A 26,327-nucleotide genomic window follows, 5' to 3' on the forward strand; every position below is an offset into this window, starting at 1 on the left:
TACCCCGCGTGTCCACAGCCCACCAGGGATTATAGCGGCAGCGGGAGCCGGCATCCCGGGGGGTTAATTGCTAGCCAGGGGAGGAAGCCTTCCCTGTCTAGCGGCTCCTCCCCTCAGCTCAGCGCGCCTTTCAATAATACAGTCTGGCGTCGCTGAGCTGCTTCCTCCGCGGGCCACGCTTCTTCTGAGGTCTCCAGTGGCCATTTTCTCTCTGTGGTGCTGCAGAACTCTTAGGATGACAGTGAGCCCAGTCCCCCTGCGTACCTGGCCATTTTGGGTGAGTGTACACAGCGCTATAGCCTTCCCAGACACTGAATCTGGGCAGTTGAATGTAGCGACATTGTGCAGTATATTATATGTCATGCTTATGTATGTATATATATTTTTCTGCATTGTATGTGACTTTTGCTAGTGCTGACTGTCTGCTTTTTCTCTCACCTGTCAGTGTATATCTATCCCTTTTCTTTATCTGCCCTAATACAGGTGTACCTGGGGTGGTTCTGAGACCTCACATATATATATTTGTTAATATCTGTGAGGTTTGTCACATACTGTTGCGTGCTGCACGTTGCCATATTTTAGATGGAACTGTGAGTTGCATACGCTGATAATGGGTCCCTGCAGCTAATCTTAGCGTCAGTCAGGACCGGTATGGCGCTGCTTAATATTTCCGTCAAGATAGTCAGATATATCTGACCAGGAGATTGCACACGATACTGCACCCATTATTGAGATCCTGCAAGTCATAGCCTGCAGGAATTAGTGCGGAGGATTTTAACTCAGAAAGGTTTATGTATGCGGCACCATCTGGCGCCGGGCCCCTTGCACGACCCCCTTAAAGGGCGGTTTATTTCTCAGGATCCTCTCCTTTGAGGATCGCCGGGCGGGCCCCATTGTCGTCACTCGCTTGGAGTTACTTCACCATACTGCCCTTTTGAACTCGGGGTATCTCGCAATTTCTTGCAATTTACCCCTGTGCAACAGACTGTCGCTCCCCGCCGGGGTTTTTCACAGTACATGAATTACCTCCGATACCACATCGGTCTGTCATTCCCCTTGCAGGGTTTACCACAACGGCCACCCTGGTGGATGTTGTTTTATAGAAATACTAATTGGCGTGATATACGTCCTGTGGTTACTGACCAGTGGCTCTGCCGTGAACTGGATGGTATATTCGGCTCTTTCCCTCTCACATGGGGGGAGCCGATTTCAAGTATTATTATCCCTGCTTTGGGGCTGGTAGCCAGGTTCATTCTGGATATAGAGAATGTCGATCCTGCACCTGTATCATACATCTCCCGTTTTCTGCCCAGAGGGTGGATCTCATAGCGGGAGTCTGGCTGTCGCCAGATACGAGGAGTCACAAAGGCCTCCTGTTTCCCGTTCCCTGAGGGTCCTCACAAGTAATGGAAATCCCCTTCTGGGATGGATTTGTATGTTAATCATCGGGTTACAGGCATTAATACGCCTCCCATCCCGGCCTGGACGGATTTTACGGATCCGTAGGTGGTAACTTTGCCTGAATTCAATGTACTCGTTTTCAGGGCCTGTTGCCCGTCCTACCATGGCCATCGCATGGTGATGCTTTTGTGACGTTTTTCCCCTCCAACACGTCCTGAGGTTCATATATCTTTTGCCGCTCACATAAAATATGCAGTGGTCATATGTGGGATTACCTCATGGGATGCCGGTCTTCTAACTTTCAGGGTTTCGGCGGCGTCTGTATCCGCCGCAGTACCCTATGGCTGCGTTATGGGAAAGCAGAGGTGCACACTCCTTCCATGGGGAAGATCTTGTTTGGTCCTGACCTTGACAAGATCGTTGCATCATTGGCAGTATCACTAATGGGGAGATACCGTCTTTAGCTACTCCCACTACATTCGGACTAACTCTGTTAAGTCTTTTTGTCCTCAGGGTCAGCCTAAAGGCCTGTTTTTTCCTAGGCTGTCGGCCTCCATGGGGGCCACCATATCCAGTACCGAGCAGTCCTGGACTTCCGGACGACCCTGTTTCTACACCTGAGGATATACCCTCAGCCTGACGGGACAGGTCTACATCTGGGGAATTTCCAGAGTGAGGTACTGATTCTCAACGGCCTCTCATTGCTCAGGCAGCCTCCTCACAGGCATTGTTACACGGGCCCTTCTTCAGACCTGATCAGGGCCTTACAATCCCAGAAAGCTATACAGTCTTTGTGGTAAGCAGAGCTATTTCGGCCAACCTCACTATCTCAGTGAGGGACTGGTTGTTCTACTTTCTTTCTGGGGCGGTGACCGACTGGTCCTCATTTGCCTATACTCTGTCTCAAATCCCTGAATCAGATTCCAACGGTGCCTGGACTCAGGTGGAATCGTCCATGCTCCATCATCCGACGTTTGGAACCTGGGGATTTTAGGGTATATCTGAGTATTCAGGATACGTACCTACGGGTACGTACAGAGCCATCTCATCAGCATGGGTTCAGGTTTGCTGTGCCACAGCAACACTTGTAAGTTTCGGGCTCTGCCTTTTGGGACTGTCCTCAACTCCACCGGGGTTTACCAGCCTTATGGATTTTCTGACAGTTCACCTGTTCAGGGTATCCGAATGCTCCTTTCTCTGGACGGTCTCCTGCTTTTAGCAGGATCACCAAGGTACTTTACCGCCAGGTCAGGATAACCGTGGCTTCTTCTCGGCACTGATAATTAGTCAACGGAGAAAAAGTCCTCCCTACATCCCTCACAGGGTTTTCTTCATCTGGGAGCACTGCTGGATTCTCAGACTCTGAGAATTTTTCTGGCGTAAGACAAGATCTCCACTCTTCAACTTGGAGTGTGCGGATATCTACGCATTCGACATATGTCATTACTCTTTGTGATGCGCGGTCTACCAGAGTGTCTACCTTTTGGTAGGGTGGAATGTGCTCAGTTCCATTCCAGACCTTGCCATAATTGACTCCCCTCCAGATGGATCGAGTTTTTCCCATCGGATCGCTGTTCGAACGATGATACTTTCTCCGGAGGCGAGTTGGTCTCTGTCCGGGTGGCTATGGCCATCTCGTCCAGGGTGTTCTTTGCTACAGACAGTGTCTGGTCCGCATTCGTTTCGGGGCAGTTGGACGTCTGTCGTTTCTGTCCTGCCACTTAACTTGTTGATACTTTAGGCTGTCTTGGACCTTCACTCTGGTCTAACCCATATGTCACGGTAAACCTGAATAGGTTCAGTCCGACAGTGTCACAACAGTGACTTCCATCTAGGCAACACTGGTAGTTGGGTGGCAATGTCAGGTATGTCATCCATTCTGACATAGTCCAAGGGTCTTCTCCTGGCCAACTCTGCAGTGTTTATTCCCGGAGCTCTCCATTGGGAAGCGGGCTTCCTCAGCTGTTGCGACGTGCATCCCGGGGACTAGTCTCTTCTCCAAGAGAGGTTTCAACTCCTGGTGAGCAGAGGGGGCCTCCCTGAGGGGATTGATCCTCATGGCCTTCTGACTTGATCACACATTACCGGTGTTACAGTCCAGCTCCAGGAGTACTGAAGCTACCTTCAGTGACTCTTTGTCAGTGAAGTGGTCCTTCCACTTTGTGTACCTGTGTCCTCCGGTCTCCCTTCTTCCTCGAGGTCTTCGGAAGTTTAATTCGAGACGGAGGGGTTTTCCTTCTGGGGGCTCCAGTTCGTCCCAGACATCACTGGTACTGAGATTTTCGGAGTCTCCTCATCGATACTCCGTTCCTACTGCTTCACTATCTGGACCTGTTGTCTCAGGGTCCTTGTTTTTCCCTGGACCTGGATCGTTTGTCTTTGACTGCGCCCCTACTGTGGTCCTAGGGCTTCCCTGGCTCTGTCTTCATTGAGATGTTTAGAGCAGATAGGCCAGACTTTGCTGGGATCTGCCACGGACTGTGGCATACATAATTCTTATGGTATCGTACTTGTCGATACGATCCTCCGGTGTCCAGGATTTTCAGATATTCTGGCATTCCTTCCGGCTGGCTTGGGTTTCACCCTTGGCCTGGCCTTCCTGACAGTGCGGATCTCTACACTGTCGGTATGGTTAAGATATGGAATTGCTCCGCTCTGGTATCCAGTTCATCCTTTGGAGTGTTTTCTGGATTATGCCTCCACTTGTCCTCCCTAGGGTCTCCTGGGGAGTTAGTAGTGGTTCTTTGTTCCGTCCGGGGACAGTCAATGGAACTGCTGGTTGTGATAGCCATTACATGGTCTATTGTTTAAGCTCTCTCTCTCTCAGGGTGTTTAAATCAACCAGGAGAGTGTCTGAATTGGGAGCGTTCTCATGTGGCTCCCTCTTCTGGAGGGCATCAGGTCAGGGTGTGAGTTGCTCTCGCCCTGTATTTCTTCTTAGAGTGGTTTTTAGGTTCCATATTATTCTGGAACTTATGGTACGGCCATTCAGTCCCCAGTCTTCTCGGCTGGTGTGGCCTCATTGACTGTGGTCCGGCCTCTTTGGCTTTATATGATCCGTTCAAGTTCCTTATGGTAATCGGACTCCTTATTGGTGGTCTGCGGTTTCTGGTTTTCACAGGAAACGATGGCCGGCCTATAATGAAATGTTGGCTGGATGGCCTCGTATGTCTTCCTCAGGGGCCTACCCATAGGTAGGCATTTCTGTCGTTGAGGCTTGTTTTTTCTCGGGTCATGTAACCCTCGTGGGCGGCTCGTTGTGGCGCCTCGGCTGTTTTGCCTTACTAGGTGTCCACGTGGTCTTCTGTCCAAACCTTTTTTTAAGGTTCTAGGCATTGGTTTCCTTTGCCTCTCAGGATGCTTCCTTTTTGGCGACGGATTCTCCTCTCAGCACAGGAGCGTCCCCACCCTTGGTTGAACTGCTTTGGGACATCCCCAAGGTCAACCCTGTGGACCCCCTATGGACCCTGAAGTAGAAAACAAGAGATATGGTAAGAACTTACCTTTGTTATCTCTGTTTCTACGAAGTCCATAGGGTCCACAGGGCGCCCGCCCTGACGCACCTGGCTTCATATGGGCTGTGTTACTGGTCACCGGTTTCCCGTCTCCTTTTCTGTGAGTATGGTTCTAGAGTGTTCCAGTTTTCTCTCTCTTTTTCTCTCCTCCTCCGGCCTTTGGCTACTTACAAACTGAGGTGCCTCTGGCTGGGGGGTGGGGTTATAGGGAGAGTGGACCCAAGTGCATCCTGGGAGCTAAAAGCTTTAACTGCGTGGTGCCCGGATTTGGTTCCCAACCTATACCCCAAGGTCAACCCTGTGGACCCTATGGACTTCGTAGAAACAGAGATAACAAAGGTAAGTTCTTACCATATCTCTTGTTTTACTGTATTTGTGTGGTATGTGTGTATATATACTCATAGTGCACCAAATCAATATGTAGTTAAATATATATTCACTTTAAATCAATGCATACTTTATATACCTGGCTATATACAATCATTTCAGCAATCCAACTTTCCAGCTCAAAAAGGGTAAGCGATCCTAAGTTGTGTACAATCTACAAGCCAAAAGCATTACCCATATAAAAATTGTTTTATTGACGATGAATTGCCGATTCTGCTACAAACACCAGTCCAATCGCTTCTCCATTATGCCGATTCTGGACTTCTGCTGGTTAATCATGTAGATGACCAATTAGCCAAACAAATCGGAGACCAGTATGTTCACTTATGCTGTTAATATGCTTACAGATTAAATAAGACAAGAATGGTAACCAAAAAAATCTGCTTTATTTACATTATCTCTTTATAATTAGTTCATCAACTGATCTGAGATTCAGCATGGCTCTCTGTGATCAAGAAAAAGTTTTCCGTCAAAAGCGAAAACATAAAGTCATTGCTGGAATAAAGAAACTGCTGGGGCCGGAAGATAGCAAAGATTTGTATTCCACTTCAAGAGATGTAAGTGGTCCTTGTCAAAAGGTTGCTCACTTACCTACTCAGATGTATTCTTTCTTTTCATAATACAGTAATTATAGGGATTGCACTAGATACAGATGTGGACAAAATTTGTTGGTACCCTTCCGCAAAAAAAATAAGTAACAATCTAGTTTACCGAAATAACTTGAAACTAATAAAAGTAATTTCCATCCATCATTTTTTATTGCATATTTTATAGAAAACAGACTTTCCATTTGATTTTTGATTCAACAGAATATTTTAAATGATAAAACAATTGAAAATGTCATGGAGAAAAATTATGGGACCCGTAACATAATATTTTGTTGCAAAACCTTTAGAGATAATCGCTGTAATCACTCAATTACTGTTGCTCTCAGTGAGACTTCTGCACCTGTCATCAGGTAGATTGTCTCACTCTTCCTGAGCAAACTGCTCCAGCAGTTTCAGGTTTGATGGTGTCTTTACAAACTGCATGTTTCAGCCCTATCCATAGATGTTCGATAGGATTCAAATCAGGGCTCATAGACTCCCCACTTTAGAACAGTGTATTATTGTGTTCTTATCCATTCTTGGGTGCTTTTAGCTGTGTGTTTTGGGTCATTATCCTCTTAGAGGACTCATTAGTTGGGACTGAGAAAGAGCTCCCTGATATTGGGCAATATGTTTCACTCCATAATGCCTTGATAGTCTTAGGATTCATTGTGCCGCTCACAGATCTAAGGTATCATGTGCCAGATGCAGCCTCAAAACGTAACCGAGCCTCCTCCATGTTTCACAGCAGGTATAGTGTTCTCTTCTTTTGAAAGCTTAAGTTTTTCATCTGTGAACATAAAGCTGATGTGACTTGCCAAATAGCTCCAGTTTGACTCATCTGTCCAACAGACATTCTCCCAGAGTGATACAGTAAAAGAGGAGAAAGAATACCAGCGCTAATACATATCACTAAACTCTAATTAAAACAGTCAAATGGACGGTTTCTATTATAAGTCATACATTTATTAGAAAACAATTAACAAAAATCATCTATTTCACTCACACATACTTGGTAATACTGGGTTTGGGATGCGCTTCGGGGTGGTGGTGGTGTTGTGGGATATAGGGGGTTGGATGATGAAGGGGGGAAGGTGTGAGGACAAAAAAAAGGAAGGGAGGGGGGGAGAGAGAGAGAGATAGAGGGGGTCCAGGTGTGGATGGTGCTGCACCGTACAGTAGGGGTACCTGATCCTACTATTGGATAGATATGGTAAGATTGGAGGGTACGTGCGCTCCTTGGTTGTGTGTGTGTATTGGTGGGGAGAGGGAGGAGGGAAAAAAACGGGGGGAGGTTGGGGGGAGCAGATGGCTGTGTGTTGTGGTGGATGTGTTGTAGAACAGAAATACTGGAGGCTGTATGGGTGGTGGAAGAAACAAATACGTTTATTTGTATCTGTGTGTGCACATAGGGGGTGGTAGTTGCTCAGTAGGAGGCACAGTGCTCCTGGAGGATAAATGTTTCTTAGATGGTTCGTGGCAGCACACACTGCCCAGTTGTTGGTGATTTGGGGTGACAGGGCGTATCCACAGTGTGGGGAGTAGGGTCAACCCTTTCAGGGGGCTCCTTGACATGCGGTCCTGACTACTGCATGCTTCCCTGCTGGACCTATGGTCGACTGACTTCTGAACTGGCATCCCCTGTTGGAGGTGATCAGGGGTGCTCCCACTTTGCGGCGTCCCGCCCTGGTGAGGAGAATGGGTGCTGACCTACCGGTAGGTGCCCATGTCCGTTGGTGTGGGATCAGTTCTTCTCAAAGTCCAGTATGATGCCGCGGTGGGGGACGTGCATTGTTTCAGTGGCTCACGTCCGTGGATGCAGTGCAGGTGAAACCTGTGCTGCGTGTGGTGGTGTGATGAGCGCGTGCAGCGCTGTCGTTTGGCAGAGGCTGGGGCTGGTGTGAGTGGGGACCAACGTCCGGTTAAACGCCGCTGCTGCCGTTCAAGTTCCCGGATTGGGGCGGATGTAGATGCAGGTGGGTTCAAGATGGGTAGGTGTCTGGGGCTTGAAGAAGGCACCTGTGCCGAAACGCGTTGGAGAGCCCCAGACACCTACCCATCTTGAACCCACCTGCATCTACATCTGCCCCAATCCGGGCACTTGAACGGCAGCAGCGGCGTTTAACCGGACGCTGGTCCCCACTCACACCACCCCCAAACGACAGCGCTGCACGCGCTCATCACACCACCGCACGCAGCACAGGTTTCACCTGCACTGCATCCACGGACGTGTGCCACTGAAACAGTGCACGTCCCCCACCGCGGCATCATACTGGACTTTGAGAAGAACTGATCCCACACCAACGGACCTGGGCACCTACCAGTAGGTCAGCACCCATTCTCCTCACCAGTGCGGGACGCCGCAAAGTGGGAGCACCCCTGATCACCTCCAACAGGGGATCCCAGTTCAGAAGTCTGTCGACCATAGGTCCAGCAGGGAAGCATGCAATAGTCTGAACCGCATGTCAAGGAGCCCCCTGAAAGGGTTGACCCTACTCCCCACACTGTGGATACGCCCTGGTACCCCAAATCACCAACAACTGGGCAGTGTGTGCTGCCACGAACCATCTAAGAGACATTTATCCTCCAGGAGCACTGTGCCTCCTACTGAGCAACTACCACCCCCTATGTGCACACACAGATACAAATAAATGTATTTGTTTCTTCCACCACCCATCCAGCCTCCAGTATTTCTGTTCTACAACAACACATCCACCACAACACACAGCCATCTGCTCCCCCCAACCTCCCCCCGTTTTTTTCCCTCCTCCCTCTCCCCACCAATACACACACACACAACCAAGGAGCGCACGTACCCTCCAATCTTACTCACACATACTTACCTGCTGCCAGATGTTCCCATGAAAAAATCTGTGAGGAATGACCTGCAAAGAAGATCCTATACTCACCTCCATTCTCGCACTGGTCTCCATAGCATCCAGGAGTTTTTTTGCAAAATAACAAACAGAGTACCCGATCCAGATACTTACCATTAGCGGTGTATGTGTGTGACCACATACACTGCTAACCGGCTCCCGACTGTTCAGTGAGAACAGTGGTGGTACCTAAATTATGGTGGAACCCTACTAATTTTGTTCCCCGTAATTTTAGGTACCAGGACTGGCTGGCAAGTCCGGGGCTGGTTAGGCTTTTGGGGGGTGACCCTATGTAATTTTTTTTTATAAAAACATTTTATATTAGGTATATGGGAAGAAACAAAGAAACATACACAAATCACACTGATCTGTGTGTTTCTGGCAAACTCGCAGCTCAGGAGGTGGTTTATTTGAAACTTTAATTCCACAATGAGTTTGCTACAATCTCACACGAGATTGGAAACTCAATTCTTAATAAAGTTACCCCTATAAGTAGGGGGAGGAGAGGCACATGAGGGACGAGGTCCCTGCTCGTGAGAGCATACAATCTAAAGGGGAGGGGCAGACAGACAGGGGCGACACAGATGAGGTAGATAGTGAGGGAGGAGCATGGAGCAGTGGGTTAGGATATGTGCTGCGCAAAGTGTGTGTTTATGATGACTTGATGTTATGTCAAAATGAAGTCCTTCATTCATCTATCTCTATGACAGAAAATAGTTTTTGTTTATGTGTTATTTACTTGAGAAATGTACAAAATAAAGTTGTAGCACTTTAATTTTTGTCTGTTACATTTTAGCATCTAAATACATCCTGCTAAAATTGCAGCTATTATGGGACTGTCCCGCCATCCTAATACAGTAGTGAATACTTTAGTGCCAGCTGCTGGGTGCTATGCCATGCTCCTGTGAGTGGGACCATCGCACATGCTAGGCCCACCCACAAATGGGTGCAGCCATGCCCAACATTCTGTGGTCCCACAGAATGTCGCTCTACCCGGGCACAGAATTTCTCTTGGCAGCCCTGAAGGTGACAGGCAGAACCAGGAATGATGGGGCTTAGTGGTGGAGAAGCAAAGCCATGGAGGGAGGGAGGTGGTTGAGAGTGGAGGAACAGGAAAGATGAGGGAAAGAAGCAGTGGGTTGGAAAGCAGACTGATGAGAGTTAAAAGGGGGAACAGCAAGTGGAGGAGACAAGAGGGGGAGGATGGGGATGGATAAAGTAGAGGAATATGTGGACACTGAATAAGGGGGGTGTTTGAAAAAAGGGTGTTCATGCTGTGGACAAGCTAATAAGCGAGATGAAAAATTGGAGTCTGTGTGATGTAGGGACAGTGTGGGTAAAAGTTGTTCATTGTTCAAAAGTACAGGTACAAGAACAGTGCTGCTAATGTATGAGCGCAACTCCAAAAGTAAAATATAAAGAGTTATGGGAGTAGTGGGTGAAGGAATTAGTTGTTAAAAGAATGATTAAAGTGGATAGATGCGATGCAATGGAAAAAAGCAATACAAACAAGATTTTCTGTAGTATGAAGGCAAAACTTACAATGTACAGAGCCGATCCGGTCAGAAGTGTTTTGAACAACAAAGATCAATAAACAAGAGCAGCACGCAGATAGGGAAGTACTTGCAATGTCCAAGCAGCGAGTGCACTAAGGAGTTTCCTGGATATGCATAAAGCAGCAGATGGTGAGTTCGGTAATTCACATAAGTATGTTGCTTGATGTTGTTCAGAAAGTGTTGTGATTTTGAGAAAGTTTTCCCTCAGTTTTCCTCCAGCTTAACTCCGGCGTAATTCTGTCTTAGTTATCAAATTGCAATTACACTTGTAATCTAGCACTTTGAATCTAAAAGTGACTATTGCAGCCTATGGCTATGCAGCCTCAATGATCACTAATAACTAAAGTTACCAATAAAGTTACTAATAACTAAAGGTATATGTAGTTATGTGCATAGCAGTAGTGGTACAATACACATGACTTGCTCAGTGCTTGCAGCTATAGAATAATCATCCAGTTCCATTAGCATTTCTTACTTAAACATAGACTATACTTTGGATATTAAAAGAGTTAGCAAATTATTTGAAGTTTCATGAAACTACTATTGCTGGAGATTTAGAAATGTGTTTATTATGTAGTGAGGGTAAGTGACATTGCATGTTTCATTTTAGTAAAGGAGAACCCCAGAGAATGCCTGATGATTTGGATTGCATTATTGGAACATTCTAAATGTTTCATGAAAAATCATGACACGGTTTTTTATATATTTATTAATTTAGCAGTTTTCATGTATTGTCTTCCAGGTTCCTGTAATTGCAGTTCTTGGCTCAGGAGGAGGATTTCGTGCCATGGTTGGTTTTTCTGGAGTAATGAAGGCTTTGTTTGAATCAGGACTTCTAGACTGCACCACATATATTGCTGGTTTGTCTGGATCTACATGGTAATTAATATTGTGTTGTGTATATTTATTTATCTCTTATTGTACTTGGACTAGTGTGTAGACATCTTCATACATGTTGAGCAGCCTAAAATAAATTTGATGGTGCCTCATTTCCCAGATACAAATTATGTCAATATTTGCATTCAGAAATGTTTTTCTGATGGTAATCAAGTGTACACAGTACAGGCAGCATTTTTTCTGTAATTTTCAATTCGTATAACTTAATTCTGAAAAGGAAGAAATTAGTAACTATTTCAGAAGTTAATATCAGTAAATTTTTTAATAAGAATAAAGCACTGTAGTTATTTGAGATCCCCATATAGCTAAAGGATTTCAGACTATAATCCTATTGACGGTGGTTTTATATAATAGTAAGTGCCCATTTAAAATTTGTCTTATCTGGTTGTTCATGGTAAATACATTGGAAGAATATTGTACAATCTGCCTGTATGTAACCATTTTGAGTCAGCATGGTTGAAGAAACAAAACTTTTGTGCACTGTTCGTATTTCAGTTACATGCAAGTTGTCCTGCATAACACATCAAAGCACATGGAATAACTTTTTGATATGTGTTTCATTTAGTAAATGTGGCACCGCTGGTGTTTAGCAAGTCATTTAACTACTAGCATATTCTCTCGCATTCAGGGTCCACTGGAACCTATGGTGCTAAATAAAATATACTGCGAGAAAAAACATACACGCAGTGGTGAAAATACTTTATATAAATGCTCCCCAAGCTTTATTTCTTGCATATATTAGTCCTCTAAATCCATTGGCATTTTCAGGCTTTTAATCCATAAGGCAGATGTTTCAAAATGCGGTCCTCAAGGCTCCCCAACTGTTCTGGTTTTAAAGATATTCTGGGTTGTGCACAGGTGGTTAAGTGAAATTGAGGTACTAATTAAGCCACCTGTGCTTAACCATGGAAATCTCTAAACCTGAAGTTTTGGGGAGCCTTGAGGACAGCGTTTGGGAACCTCTGCAATAAGGAATAGAAAAAAATGCCCACAGATGTTGCATACAGGCTCCTTTGCGGAAGGACAAGCTAAGAGGCGTGTCATTAACTAAAAATATACAGACTGGCTTTATTGTAATTGGGCAAAGCATGAGAAAACCACTCTTATTGGTTAGTAGCAGCTTGTGATTTAGCCACAATGAACTTCATTGATACAATAAGATAGATTTTTTTAATGATCCTCATTGCTACAGACATTTTATTCATAATGGGCTTTGCGAAGAATTATTATATAGTTCCTATGTAAGTTGCATAGAATGTATGTATATGTACATAAATGCTTCCATCATGTTTTATCTGCAGGTATATGTCTACACTTTACTCTCATCCTGAGTTCCCCAGCAAAGGACCAAAGGAAATAAACCAAGAAGTTATGAACAATGTCAGTCACAGCCCTCTCCTTTTGCTAACACCTCAGAAAGTGAAACGCTACGTTGAAGCTTTGTGGAAGAAGAAAAGCTCTGGACAGCCTGTTACTTTCACTGATATTTTCTCTATGCTCATTGGGGAGACTCTCATCAAAGACGTAAGAATTTTTTCACTTTCTATTGTGTATGTACTGTAGTGAAGACAATGTTTCCTGGAATTAAGACAACTAACTTTCAAGAAGTCTATTAACAAATGTGGTTTGGCCTATTCATTCTGCTGTGGCTCAACCATGACAAATAAGCCTAACATATTGGCTGAAATGCATAGCTATAGCCTCATAGCTTTCTCAGCAGATATTAAAAATGGCAGCATGGGTAACCTTCATCAACATTTATAGTTTAAATCAACAGGGTTAATTAATGGGGATATGTTTCACTCTGACAAATGTTTTTGATTTCTCATACTGTCCTTTTTACATACAGTAGTTGCATCATAATAAAATGTGTTAAAATGTCATAGTAGATTTACTGGAAAGTGTATCCTAGCTAGGGCCAGATTGGCCATCTGGCAGTTCTTGCACAAGTCAGATGGGCTGACACTCCCCTGGAGGAGTCAGATATAGAAAGAGCAGGAGTCTATATTAATTGTTAAAACATTTTTCCTTAATTAAAAAGCCTAGATCCGTCCCGGGTTGGAAATCGGATACTAAGCTGTTAGGAGTCCTGGCTGAGTAGCTCCTCCTCCCAGTGATCTATTCATCGGGATTGATGTAAGGCACGACGTGACATGATGTCACATCATGCATACCGGGGGAAGCTGGGAGCCGCTTGAACAGCCAAGAGGAGCTTTAAATGCCTCTTGTTAGTCCCAGTCTGGCCCTGATCCTCGCTCCCCCTGATTTGGTTTTACAGTGTTAGTTAAGAATTGCTTAATGCTGGCTACACACGGGACGAACAGTCAGCGATGACGATATTGCTGACTGATCTCCCTGCACCTTCCTGGTGTGTTAGATGAACGGTATCGTTCATCCAGCACACCACCAACCCACCAACGTCGGGCCAGCGATCGCGGGTCCCTATGTAACCTGGACGATATCGTCCAGGTTGGCCTGCATGCATGGCCGATGGATGATATCGTTATCGTCCATATGTGCCCGCGCATCGCTGGTCGTTTGAGGGTTGGAAGGCACAAAAAAATTAACGGGCTGAACGATAACGATATGAACAATATCGTTATCGTTCATTAAAATCGTCCCTTGTATATGCACCTTCAGAATAAATATCTTTAAAGGCGTTATGTGATGAAAAGTTAAAAGTTTGAATTAAATTAACAGACCTAGGGCTGAAGTCAAATAGCCGCGGTAATCCATTATCATGTGTTAGATTGCAAAACTGGTGTTAAAAAAGAATTTACCCAATTCTATTATCCAGCCAGTTAATGCGCATTAAATCTGTATTGGTGTAAACGCGTCTATTTTTAATGGGACTCTTTGAGCAGGTGCTAAATTTTGCAGAACTCTATTTTAAGGTAAAAATGTGGGACTTGGTTCAGAACCACTGGGACACCCTCCTAAATTAACACTAAAAATGTATCGCCTCTAATTGAATTCCCCCCCCCCCCCTAATTTGCTGCCTTTAACGGTTTGTTTCTGCCTTTATTCATACCTGCAGTATGTAGCATATATTAAGTTAAGTGATCTTGTATTGTTTTTTATGTGTCATTTTTTTTAGAAGGTTTTCAAAAAAGAATATTATATAACACTTATATTTAGTACCAGTGCAAACTATATGAATCCAACTGTTAGTGTGTGTGATGTGTGTAATAGGTTCAACAAGTAGGAGCAAATATGCTGGAGGTGCCAGATGATAATTTACTTCCCAATAGAAGATAAATACTGTATTAATGTACATGACATGGAAATAAGTGAAACATGCCAAAATCAATATCCAGTATTTGTAGGGTTATGGCAGCACCCACTATGTTTCCGAGAGAGGCAAATGTACTTGAAAAACAATGGTTTTCACACGCTGGATTGATATTGTGTCTGAAGTAGCCCCCGAAACTCACACCCCCACCCCACTGTTGGATGCCCGGTGTGTACTGGTTTGGCGTCCTCCAGCAAAGTTTCCTCATCTTTGGTTCCTTGGTGCCGCCATCTTTGTGTGATGTCACCCGTCTAGCCAATCAAAAACTCTGGGGTCCCTGTGACATATTCAGCCAGGTCAGTCAGCGACCAGGGTGTCCTATTTAATCCCTGCAGCAGTGGCAATTGATGTCAGTGCTACTTCTCTCCCATGTGGATTGATTACTTGGCTCTAGGTTCCTGCTCCCAAGTTTCCAATGTTGTTACAGCTCACTCTGATTTCCAAGCCTTCACTATTGTTCCAGATCACTATGATTTTCAAAGCTCCAGTTGTGTTCTAGTTCACTGTGATATTCAAGCCTCTGGTGTTCTAGTTTACTGTAATTTACAAGCCTCCAGTTGTGTTCTAGCTCACTGTGATTTTGAAGCTTGTGTTGTTCTAGTTTACCGTCATTTCCAATCCTCCAGTGTTGTTCCAGCTCGCTGTAATTTCCAAGTTTCTTGTGTTTTTCCAGTTTCTAAATCTCTAGTGTTGTTCCAGCTTGCTGTAATTTCCATATCACCAATGTTTATCCAGGTCACTGTGTGTTCAATTTCCAGAGCTTTCCACCTCTCTGTGACTTCCAGCTGCAAGTACAATTCCACCTCCCTAGTATATGCAATCAGTCATCTCAGGCAGTCTGTAGCATCATCACCTGCAAAATAGTGTCCTGTTGAGTCCCTGATATTGCACACTTCTCGTATAGTGGTCTGACGTGGAGTAACAGTGTGAGCAGAGGAAGAGAAGCAGCTATAAAGATAGGCTGAACAAGTACAGTGAAATTTTTCTGTGTATGGACAATCTGGATCTCATCAAGACACTGCCATAAACTGTGCAAGATCGCAGATGGATATAACCTATAAAAACCTGGGACAAGAATCTTCCCACTCTCAAGTAGACTCTATTTACCTACATATACTGTAATCAAGAAATTGATTGGGTTTAATGGCTCTGAGGCATATATAATATAGAATGAAAAATAGTACTCCCCTGTTTTTGTCCAGTAGTTATATTTCACCATATATAATTGTATACCAGGGCAACATAAAAAGAGAAAAAAACAACAAACAAGTGTGTAATCCAGTTTTACATGTTATGTACGATATACAATATTTATATAAAAAGACTTCTTCACTATAAGACTGATGAATATAATTATTGGGGTAGCCTCCCACACATAGCACTCACGGTTTTTGCTGGTCAATCAGGCATGTAACGTATACTTTGGTTGGTTCCAAACAAAAAAAATCCTCCTTTTTTCTCCAAATGTTCAAGGGTGGTTTTATTCATATAGCCAAAAGGACAGGTAAAATTACCAAAAGATTATTTATTAAAACATCACAAATCCATTAAAAATCAAACAAGTGGAATTCATACCCAAGGAAACAAGATGGTATGAGAAAGGTCCTTTAACGGTTGATGATATAAGGGATCCCAAAAAGACTGCAAATAGCCCCTCCTCTTATCCTTTGGGTAGGTCCACACAGCAAGCTAAAATTGCCAGAAGTCCCCACTGACTCGTTTTGATCCAGAATGGGATCTTTTTCAAGGTTTGGGGGACTGCTGGCATGATCAAACAATAAACAATCAACATGTGATATCTAACCTTCCTTCATGTGTAACAGTTTCTTATCAATCCATATATATGTAAAGTTATCACTTATACAGATTCCTAAACACTTCCATTGCCATCTGTTTTGCTGTGACTTCCGGTTATGCCAACCTGAAGTGACGCAGCACCAATGTCCACATGTTCTATGTATCTGGAAATAGTCATCTTCCTGGTGCCGGTCGCATCGGAAGTGATGCTGTCCCTATGGTCAGGACTAGACTACCTGGAAGTCAATGACCTAGTGAATCCCGGCGGCCATTTTGTTGTAGTCCATATTGCAAAAATGGATCCAGAGGTCATCTTTCTGTAGTCTTTTCCGGATAACAAACGGTATATCTTCCTGTAGTCCCATTGCAATCATAAAGAGTCCCTTTCTCATGGTAATATGTATAAATCTACGAAATTGAAGTGGAGACCTCATATACAGTAGATCTAGAACAATTAAATACATATAGAAAATCCAATCTTAAATAGTTTAAAATAATCTTAGAAATAAAACAGTCATAAAATCACAAAAACCATTTAATCTCAAAGTCGCTATTCAGGCCACCTGGTATTAATGTTCCATACTGATCAATCAATTTCATCTCAGATTTTGCGATCAGCTCAGTGATATCATTACAGCTTAAATCCCCTCTTATTGATTTAATGCCATAAAAGTTCTTAATACTACTAATTGCACATGCATGTACTTTCTTAAAATGTGCTGATAGCGCATGCGTTTCTAAGCCCTTTTTGATGTTTTGGATGTCTTTTAGGGGTCTAGTATTCCTACTGATATAAAATTTATTGCAGTCACATTCTATGGCATATATTATGTTGTTGGTATTACATGTGATGAATTCTTTGATCTCATGTTTTTTTATCATTAATACAAATTATTTCACACTGCTTTGTTGTTGTACCTCTAATATTCTTACAGCCAATACAACTTCCACACCTATAGAATCCAACTGATAACATTTGTCCTGGTTTCTTTATGGTGTCCAAATGGGCACTATTTACCAGGCGATCCCTTAAATGTAGGTTCTTTCCTGTAGATATAGATGGGCTTGTTGGGTATTGATGGTACTATAATTGGATCTCTCTGGAGCAAGGACCAATGTTTTCTTAGGGCATGTTCTAATTCTTTATGTTGGGAATTATAGTTTGTTACAAAAGCCCAATTGTATTTATCATCTCTTATTCTTTCATCTTTGTTCTTTATAGATACCAAAGTTTTTGTCTCCATTCTCTGGCTCATTTCTAATTCTCTCTCTATTCTCGAATTTTCATACCTACATGATAAAATAATTTTTTCATCTCTGTGGCTTGCTCCATAAATGTTTCTGTATCCGTACAATTACGTCTAAGCCGGTTAAACTGATCACAGCTTTCGGCAGTATTGTACGATCTTGAATCCATTTCCTTACAGTAATTTTTAGTACAAATTCTCATATTTTCTACATAGACCATAACATCCAAAAAGTTGATGGGCGTTCTACTCTTATCAAATGATAATTTAATGTTGTAGCTGTTTGTAATTAGAAATTCGCAAAAATTTTCCAAAGACTGTTCATCACCCTTTTATACAAAGAAGATGTCATCTATGTAGCACGACCAGGCTACCCCAATGTAAAAGGCAAATAAGCTAAATCAGGTGCGCAAAATGCACCAGCAGCCTGGAAGTGCTAAACTTAAGGGTCTACCCTGTCCCATTAAATATGAATCTTGAAATATACAATAGTAAAGCACCTCTGGTGCTAGTGATGTAAAGAAATAAATAATACTGTACTTGTCTAGCTGGCAGTGGTAATTTTGATGACGGTAGAAACATGTAATAAAAAATAAGAGACAAAGCATCCAATAGTGCAAATATGTTTGATAAAGAATAAATTATTTATTTCAACAATCAGTAAAGAGAAAAATATGGACAGTAATATAAAATCACATCAAAATACAGGATAATCAGCTGAGAAGCCAATAATAGTGTTAAAAAAATATGCATACGATTAGCTAAGAAGCCATTAAATGAATCCTGGTAGGCTGTGCTAGCACAACATTCATATGAAAAAGTCAATTCATAAAAAGTTTCCATTATAATGGACCCGTACCAGAGTTCTGTGGCAAATAGGCGTTGTGTTGCAAACAGGGGGTTCCGGAATTACCCCTGTGTGGCTTAACAGTTTGTGGTGACTCTGGATCGGGTTTCTTCCAAAGCCATGCAGCAGTCTTGACGCGCTTCGAGCTCAGTGCTCTTTTTCAAAGATGATGCATGCTGTTCTGCTTGTGGCTGTATTTATAATGAAAAAAGTGTGCCATTGTTCTGACTTCTGGTAAGCATGGGCGGGACCTCCGGTTTTGTGGGCGGGACTTCCGGTTTCGTAGAAACAGGTAGTTGTCATAGGTCTTCCGGTTTTAGATGCCAGAGGGAAGGACATGGTTCGGCAGACATCTTGGAAGATCCATGTTTTAGTTTTGATGCAAACAGAGAATAAATAGAGGAAAAATAAATACACAAAAAATACCTTTAAAACTCCTAATAAGCTAATGTTATAAAAAACTTGACTAAAAAGGGGATAGAAAATCATAGCTTTTAAGAGTGTGCAAATAAGCAATGAATCGTATAAATATGTGTAAAAAAACTAGATGAGAAATCGGTAATAAAAAAGGCTGTTAGGGGAACCATTTTAATTTGAAATCCTTGTTGAGTCCATCAGGATGGATGGTTTTGAGAGTATATATATTAGGGATGTGCAGGCTCGGATAGGTTCGAGTTTGCACGTGGAGTTCGGATTTTTCCCTCCAAAAAAACGGAACTCAGAAAGAGGCAAAACGTCATCTTACATGGACGAACATCATCATTCCTGGACAAAAGTCCAGGAATGATGATGTTCGTCCATGTAAGATGACGTTTTGCCTCTTTCTGAGTTCCGTTTTTTTGGAGGGAAAAATCCGAACTCCACGTGCAAACTCGAACCTATCCGAGCCTGCACATCCCTAATATATATATATATATATATATATATATATATATATATCCATCTCATCTCACTTTTTGCCAACATTGATTCTTGATCTCTGTTCTTCCAGGTTGCCTTAATGTTTTGAATCCCCATGAAGTTCTTTTAAGTGGTCGTTGGAACAATTGTGTTTTTCTTTAAAATGTTCTTAAAGAGAGTGGGTGGCAAATCCTTTTTAATATTTCTCACATGTTCGGCCATTCTTGTTTTAAGCGATCTTGTTGTGCAGCCAACATAAAATAGTCCACAGGAACATTCAGTGATGTATACAATGAAGGTAGTATGGATAAAATCCTTAATCTGATATTTTCCTTTTTATGTTAAAATCGGTTATTTTTGATGTTTCCAATTTCACATTTTTGCACATGGCACAGCTACTGCATCTGTGGAAACTTTGGTACGCACTGGATTATTATTAAATTCAAGAACACTAGGTAAAAGTTTACTTTTTAAATTTTCAGCTCAACGATAGATAAAACAGGGTTTCAGGGGTAAGACTGATGATAAAATCTGATCTTTTTTTAAAATATGCCAATGGCATTTAAAGACTTTTTTTTTATTTGCATATGATGGCTTCCATATTGTGTGATGAAAGCCCATTCTTTGTTATTTTGTGGTCTTTTAGTTTTTGGTATAAAAAGATTTCTAGCAGTGTTCAGTACCTCGGTTTTTACGTTTTCAATTCTTTTTTCATACCCTCTAGCGAGGAAGTTATTTCCCATGGTTTTTAGTTGTTGATTGCAGGTTTTGGTATCATTGCAGTTCCTTCTGATTCTTAAGAACTGACTTCTAAATGTTCACTTTCTTTATTGATATAGCTATTAGTGTCGGTAAGTTTTTTTTTAAACATTTTGTTGGAGCTTGTTATTTTTTATATAGATGGTCAGGTCAAGGAAATGTACTTCTTTCTTGCTCCTATTAAAAGTGAACTTGATATTCAGATCATTGTCGTTAATTTTGGAATAGAAATCATCCAGGGCTTCCTCTGTGCCTCTCCAGAAAAAAAAGGACATCATCAACGTATCGATGCCATGACAACAGGTTCGCCTCCCATGGGTAGTTCTGCCATATGTGATCTTCCTCCCACTTGGCCAGGAAGAGGTTGGCATAACTGGGGGTGAACCTGATGCCCATTGCTGTTCTGATGCGCTGGATATAATAGTCACCATTAAAAAAGAAGTAATTGTTATGCTGAAAAAAATTGATACTTTCTTTTAAAAACGTGATATTTTGCTTGTCCAGTTCTGTTTGGTCTAAGAATCATGATGTAGCTTTCAGTCCTTCTGTGTGATCTTTAATCATGTATAACGATGTAACATCTGCTGAGACCATGATCATGTCCTCTTGCATGCAATGTTCTGTATTTTTAGAAGAGTATCTGCTGTGTCTCTTAGACAAGATCTGGTTTTCGTCAAAATCATCATATGCCTCAAAAGTACACCACATTTATAATTAAGCCACATTACAGTGCCCCAAAACGCAATTAAGCCACACTACAGAACATTCACTACATATTTATGCCATACATCTGTGCACCTAATACATAATTGTGCCACACTACAGAGCCCTTGACAAAGACAAGATTCAAACATGGCTACAGATGACAGGAAACTCAGATCTTCACATGAAGATTGACATTCAAGTTCAACTCCATATTTTCACTGTACAGGAGGTGGCACAGCACCAACCTCCAATCCAAGTTGCTCTTGTCCGGAGCTAAGCTTGTCGCATTCTTCATCTGAAAGAAATGGGCAAGGCATGGTGCTAATATGACCTAGTGTGAAAAAATTGCAGGTTATAATGGTGGCCGCTGGTGGGGAGTATATAACTGATTACATCTACTTATATCCTGTATATTCTTGTTTCAATCTTGTTGTTTTCTATATAGATCTGTATATCTAGAAATTCAAAATGTGATACTATATAATGACTGTTAATGTGAAAGTCAGGTTGTTTATGTACTCAATGAAATGCTGTAAGGTCTCCTCTGTACCCTTTCAGGTGAAATTGTTATTGTCAGTGTATTTCTGGCATAGCACCACACTCTACCCCCAAAGTCATGCCTGCTTCAGATGTAATCCTTTTCCCACTTGCTCATGAATAATTTGGCATTGCTTGGGGCAAACATAGTGCCCGTGGTGGTGCCTGTTCTTTGTTTCTGTCTTGATACAATTTGCATTGAAGTAGCATATAATGGGTGAGCTGGACTTGTCTTGCTTTGATCTAAGTTTTTTAATGTGTACTGTTTTTATTAGAAAGTTTTCAAAAAATAATATAATAGGCATTTTTGAAATCTTGTTTAACATTTTACTAGAAATGAAGATAGAATTATCTCTGCGCTTATCCTAATAATATAGTGAGATGGCATAAAATATCAGTCAGGACTCCAATACTTATGTCAAATACACATGTTATTTAATATAAATTCCACATATAAAAATATTTTAGAACATATGTTAAATATAATTGACCTTATATAAAAAAAACAGTTAATAAAAAACCTTGATTTAATCCAAACTGGATGTTTGCAGATCTCCTAATGTCAATAATGCTCTCTATGTTGTAAATCAAAGATAAGCCCGTTTTTGTGGGGCAAAACTAGTCAGAGCTGAACCCCCATTTTGTGGATACCATGATTGTGACTATACATACCTCTCCGGTGATTTCCAAACAGTGTGTGATTATACACTGGACGCCGTATGCTCTTCTGCTGATAGGAATGACAGCCCACTGTGTGTTGTTTGCAGGCATAAAGTGATCTGAGCCAGCGCTGACTATTTCCACAACAAATCGTCTGATAATTTGGAGACACCCCCCTGGGGAACAGAGGTCCTGAGCATAGGAACCATAAGGACCCCTCCCCCTTATTGTGATGTATACCGTGAGCACAAGTGACTGGGTAGCTATCCATTATTTTGTCCAGCAAAAGAGCTAAGAAGTATAAATATTACTGTGATTAACAGTGGTGTATATAAACAGACTGTTCAAACCTGATTAGTATTTATGGTCTAAAGTGGAAAATCTATGGAATTAATTAAGCACCAGCAATATCTCCACTAAACATCATCATTCTCAGGATGTCCGTGAATAATTCTTATTGAACTATTCATTACTTCAGGCTCATTTGATGTATATGTAGAGCTAAGTATATGCAACATATAGAACATTATTGACATTCGGAGATCAGCAAACATTTAGTGTTGAAACACTCATTAATTCAAGGTTTTTTATTAACTGTTTTTTTATATAAAGCCAATTTTATTTAACAGATGTTCTAAAATATTTTTATTTGTGGAATTTTTATTAATAATGTGTATTTGACATAAGTATTTTCTGCCATCTCACAATATTATTAGGATAAGCGCAGATATACTTCTATCTTTATTTCTGTTCTCTAGGTGTTTGAGCAATCACAAGCTTATAATCAGTCTCTTGCTGCTGTATTAATTAATATATTCATCTGAAGGACACAACATTTTTTCTATTTGTGTATATATACTCATGTGAGTCTAATTAGCGCCGGAGAGTGTTTTTTTTTTTTTTTTTCCTTCCTTGATTATCAAGGAAAACTGTGAGACCCCTGGAAACCATCTACAAAATAAGGAATTAGCTTTCGCCAGGCTTAATCTAGATCAGAGAAACATAGTGAAAGAGTAGAGAAACAATGAAAATTATATAACCCTGGTCACTGAGGAATAGGGAGACAATTGAAGGTTCAAGGAGTGAAGGGGGTGAAAGGGAGAGTAAAAATAGGGACGTTTAATACGAAACCATACAGGACTCTGCATGCTCCAAGAATGTTGTAATAGGTTTTCCCTAAACCCAACACGGGGATGTGGGTGGTGGATTATTATCTGATCTCATTGAAGTGAGTGAGGTCAGCCATTTATTGATCATTTAAGAGACCAGAAGTGTTTACCTTTTTCAGAAAAAATATTTTGTCACTAAGGTATCAAAAGTAAGTCATAAAACACAAGGAAGTCTGACATTCAATTTAAACTAGTTCTGGTACTGGAAAATTAGGGAAACAAATGGCGTGGGACCCCCATTTTTACTAGTAACCAGCACCAGGTGTAACCAGCTGGGGGGGCTTACACTATAGCAGGGACATGGAGTCCCCTGCCATATGTAAAACCTTCCCGAATTGGTTAGCTCAGGGCTGGAAATCCTTGAAGAGTTGGGGCCCCTAAAGAAAAATTGGGTCCCGATTCTGAGGCTCAACCAAATAATAATATTATGATGGAAAACACACACCAAATGTGGAAGGTCATTTATTATTTTTTGTAATATATAAGTAAATAAATCCATACTCACTAACCCATGGATCAGATCCTTTTCGGTCCATGTAGGCATCTATGGTCTTCATAAAACCCCAAAAATTAAATACCAAACCAAGACGTACACACGCTGTACATTGCACACTTTGTTACGCGAAATGACCGGGTCACTGACGGTCATTCCATATTGAAGTCTATGGGGAAGCATTCATTGGCTGAGACAGCAGCCAGTGAACTGCACAGGAATTGGTATAACAGATGTACAAAGTCGCAGATAAAACACAACAGTACTTGGTATAAGTAAAAGCCACCGCTGCCTGTATCCGAGCCTTTTCTACACAAGTTCAAACTCAATTGCACCCAGATGTACAAATGCCACAAGCCCCAGTGATCAGTGTACTGTACGTTAACAATGTAGTTATGTTACTTCCAGTTGTTTTAATTATGCGAGTAAGATTCACATTGTGAAAAAGACGTTCAGCTTAGCTAAGTCACACGGGAACTGGTGCACTGAGAGGGGGCTATTTGGGGAGACTTGAGCCACAGTATAAAAGTACACATCTGTACAAGCTTGGCAGTCACATTGTATTGTAATAAGAAGACGAGCGTTCTAATGTATGGAATATATGATGTGACAAGAAAATGTGACACAATGTGCAGCAACAAGTTGTTTAAAGAATATGTCAACTATTGGTACTGCTGTATAGACAATATACTGTTAATGTGGGACAGACCAGAAGAGAATCTATAATAATTCATCAAATACTGTACATGAATAACAATCATATGAATTTAGAGTTTACCACAACAACAAGCAATACAATGGTGTGTTTTTTTCTGGACTTGGAAAATGTGTATTGAAGAAGGCAAAATAAAAACCCATATAAAGGAGGTTGACTGCAAAACCATGTTACTGGCAAACAGTAATTATCACAAATTAATGTATAACAAATATCCCAGGTGGCCAATACAAAAGATTAAATATAAACTGTTTGGATATTGCAGTATTCAAAGAACAAAGTGAAGACCTGACATAAAAAAGTATGGATAAAGGATATCAGAAAGATGTCCTGAGAGAAAATTTTCAGAAGGTAAAAGAAAGGAACTTATTCAGTACAATGAGAACAGAATGAAGAAATAAAGACAGTCTTCATCACCCAGTTCAACAGCAACAACAAAGTATTTAAACAAATTATACACAAACATTAGCATGTAAGTTAGATGAAGAATTTAAAATCAATCATACCTGAAAAAACAAAAATAATATATAAAAAGCTAAAAATATCAAGCAAGAAATAACTGCAAGCTACATAACATTAGAAATAAATATGCATTTCTGGAATAAAAGAAGCATAGCACTGAATATAGAAAAATTTTATTTTTATTATGACATTAAATTTACAATCATTTTACCTTGTTACATATTAATAATTGCTACAAAATTACACTACAAATACATTGTAACCACCACTTTGAAAACCATATGATTCTTTTTTTAATAACCAGCTATATGCCATTTTTATACAAAACAATAAAGGTTTTGTACAAAATAATAGTTTACAAAACCTGCCTTTTACCCAGGCTCAATCATTTCATAAAGGATTTTAAACATTTTGATAATTTCTGTTGCAATCAAGTGCAACATTTTAACTGATATGTTTCATACGATTCTCTTGTCACGTCATATATTACATACATTATAGTGCTCATCTTTTTGTTGCAATGTTTACTTTATAGCCTTGACTAGAGGTGCTGCACATATCTGAGGGCAGGTCTTCAGTTCTTTTATCCACTCACACTGTATTACACGAGGCATCTTTTAATTTTTATATATTGTTCACAACAGTGATCCAGTAGATTTGTGATTGATCACTAGTTAGGGCGATATTGAAATAATTCAAAACTGTCTTCCATGGCCCTCAACCTATGGCCTATATTATAGATGAATCCCTGGTGCTAGACTTAATATGAGTGTTTCACGCAAGAGGCCTTTGAATATAGGAATATTGTTGATATTATCTTGGTCAGGGCATATGAGAAGTCGACAAGCAAAGGGTTTCTCAAATATTAAACATTTCTCAGGATCATTAGCCAAGAAGATGTCCCAATAGCTGATCGATTCAAGCCAAACTATGAATAAAGGTCCTAATTCTAGTATTTGGTGGGCCCTAGGCAGAGTTTGAGAAAATGTATGTCTGTATGAAGATATACCACAACTCTAAAGAACAATTAGATGGTGTACTTGAGTATGGGCTGGGGAACATCGTACAGTGTAAACTGTAAGGCAAGTTTTGGGAGCTCCAAATAAATCCAGTCTAATATGAAGGGTTTGAAGCCATGCCTTTCTGACCTAAGTTTTTATGAAGGGAGAGACAGATGGAAAACCTTTAAAGGTCAATCAATCCATGAGAACACTGGGCTTCAGCAAGCTTGTCAGACCAACTAATGTCAATTTTGTTCCCATTCCATGCATTCAAATGTTTCCATTTAAAACTTTTGCCTCCAAAGTACAACCTGCTGTTACATTTGAACCACCATATTAATTAATTATTTCCTCAAATACATTAGTGCTATCTTTACTTCGAGCATCAAATTCTTAAATTTTTTTTCAATTGAAATTAATGGTCATGGCCAGGTAGTGATTACCAATAACTAGCAGATGTGGGGTCAAAATCTGTCCAAAAAACACCTTCAGAGTTCACACAGGATAAAGAAAATGTCCCCTAT

The 26,327-nt window shown here is 41.2% G+C and overlaps 1 protein-coding gene across 3 annotated transcripts in view; it reads left to right on the forward strand.

Annotated features, from left to right (window-relative positions):
• Positions 1-26,327, forward strand: part of PLA2G4A (phospholipase A2 group IVA) — a 270,597-nt gene that overhangs the window by 116,318 nt on the left and 127,952 nt on the right. For all 3 annotated transcript variants that reach the window (XM_088482227.1, XM_088482226.1, XM_088482229.1), the window contains 3 exons: positions 5,716-5,860; positions 11,065-11,201; positions 12,521-12,743. In XM_088482227.1, the coding sequence (XP_088338353.1) occupies positions 5,716-5,860; positions 11,065-11,201; positions 12,521-12,743 (505 nt within the window). The remainder of the gene's footprint in view (positions 1-5,715; positions 5,861-11,064; positions 11,202-12,520; positions 12,744-26,327) is intronic.

This window comes from Taudactylus pleione, unplaced genomic scaffold (genome assembly GCF_031769625.1).
Source record: "Taudactylus pleione unplaced genomic scaffold, aTauple2 ptg000283l, whole genome shotgun sequence".
Classification (NCBI taxonomy): Eukaryota; Metazoa; Chordata; class Amphibia; order Anura; family Myobatrachidae; genus Taudactylus; species Taudactylus pleione.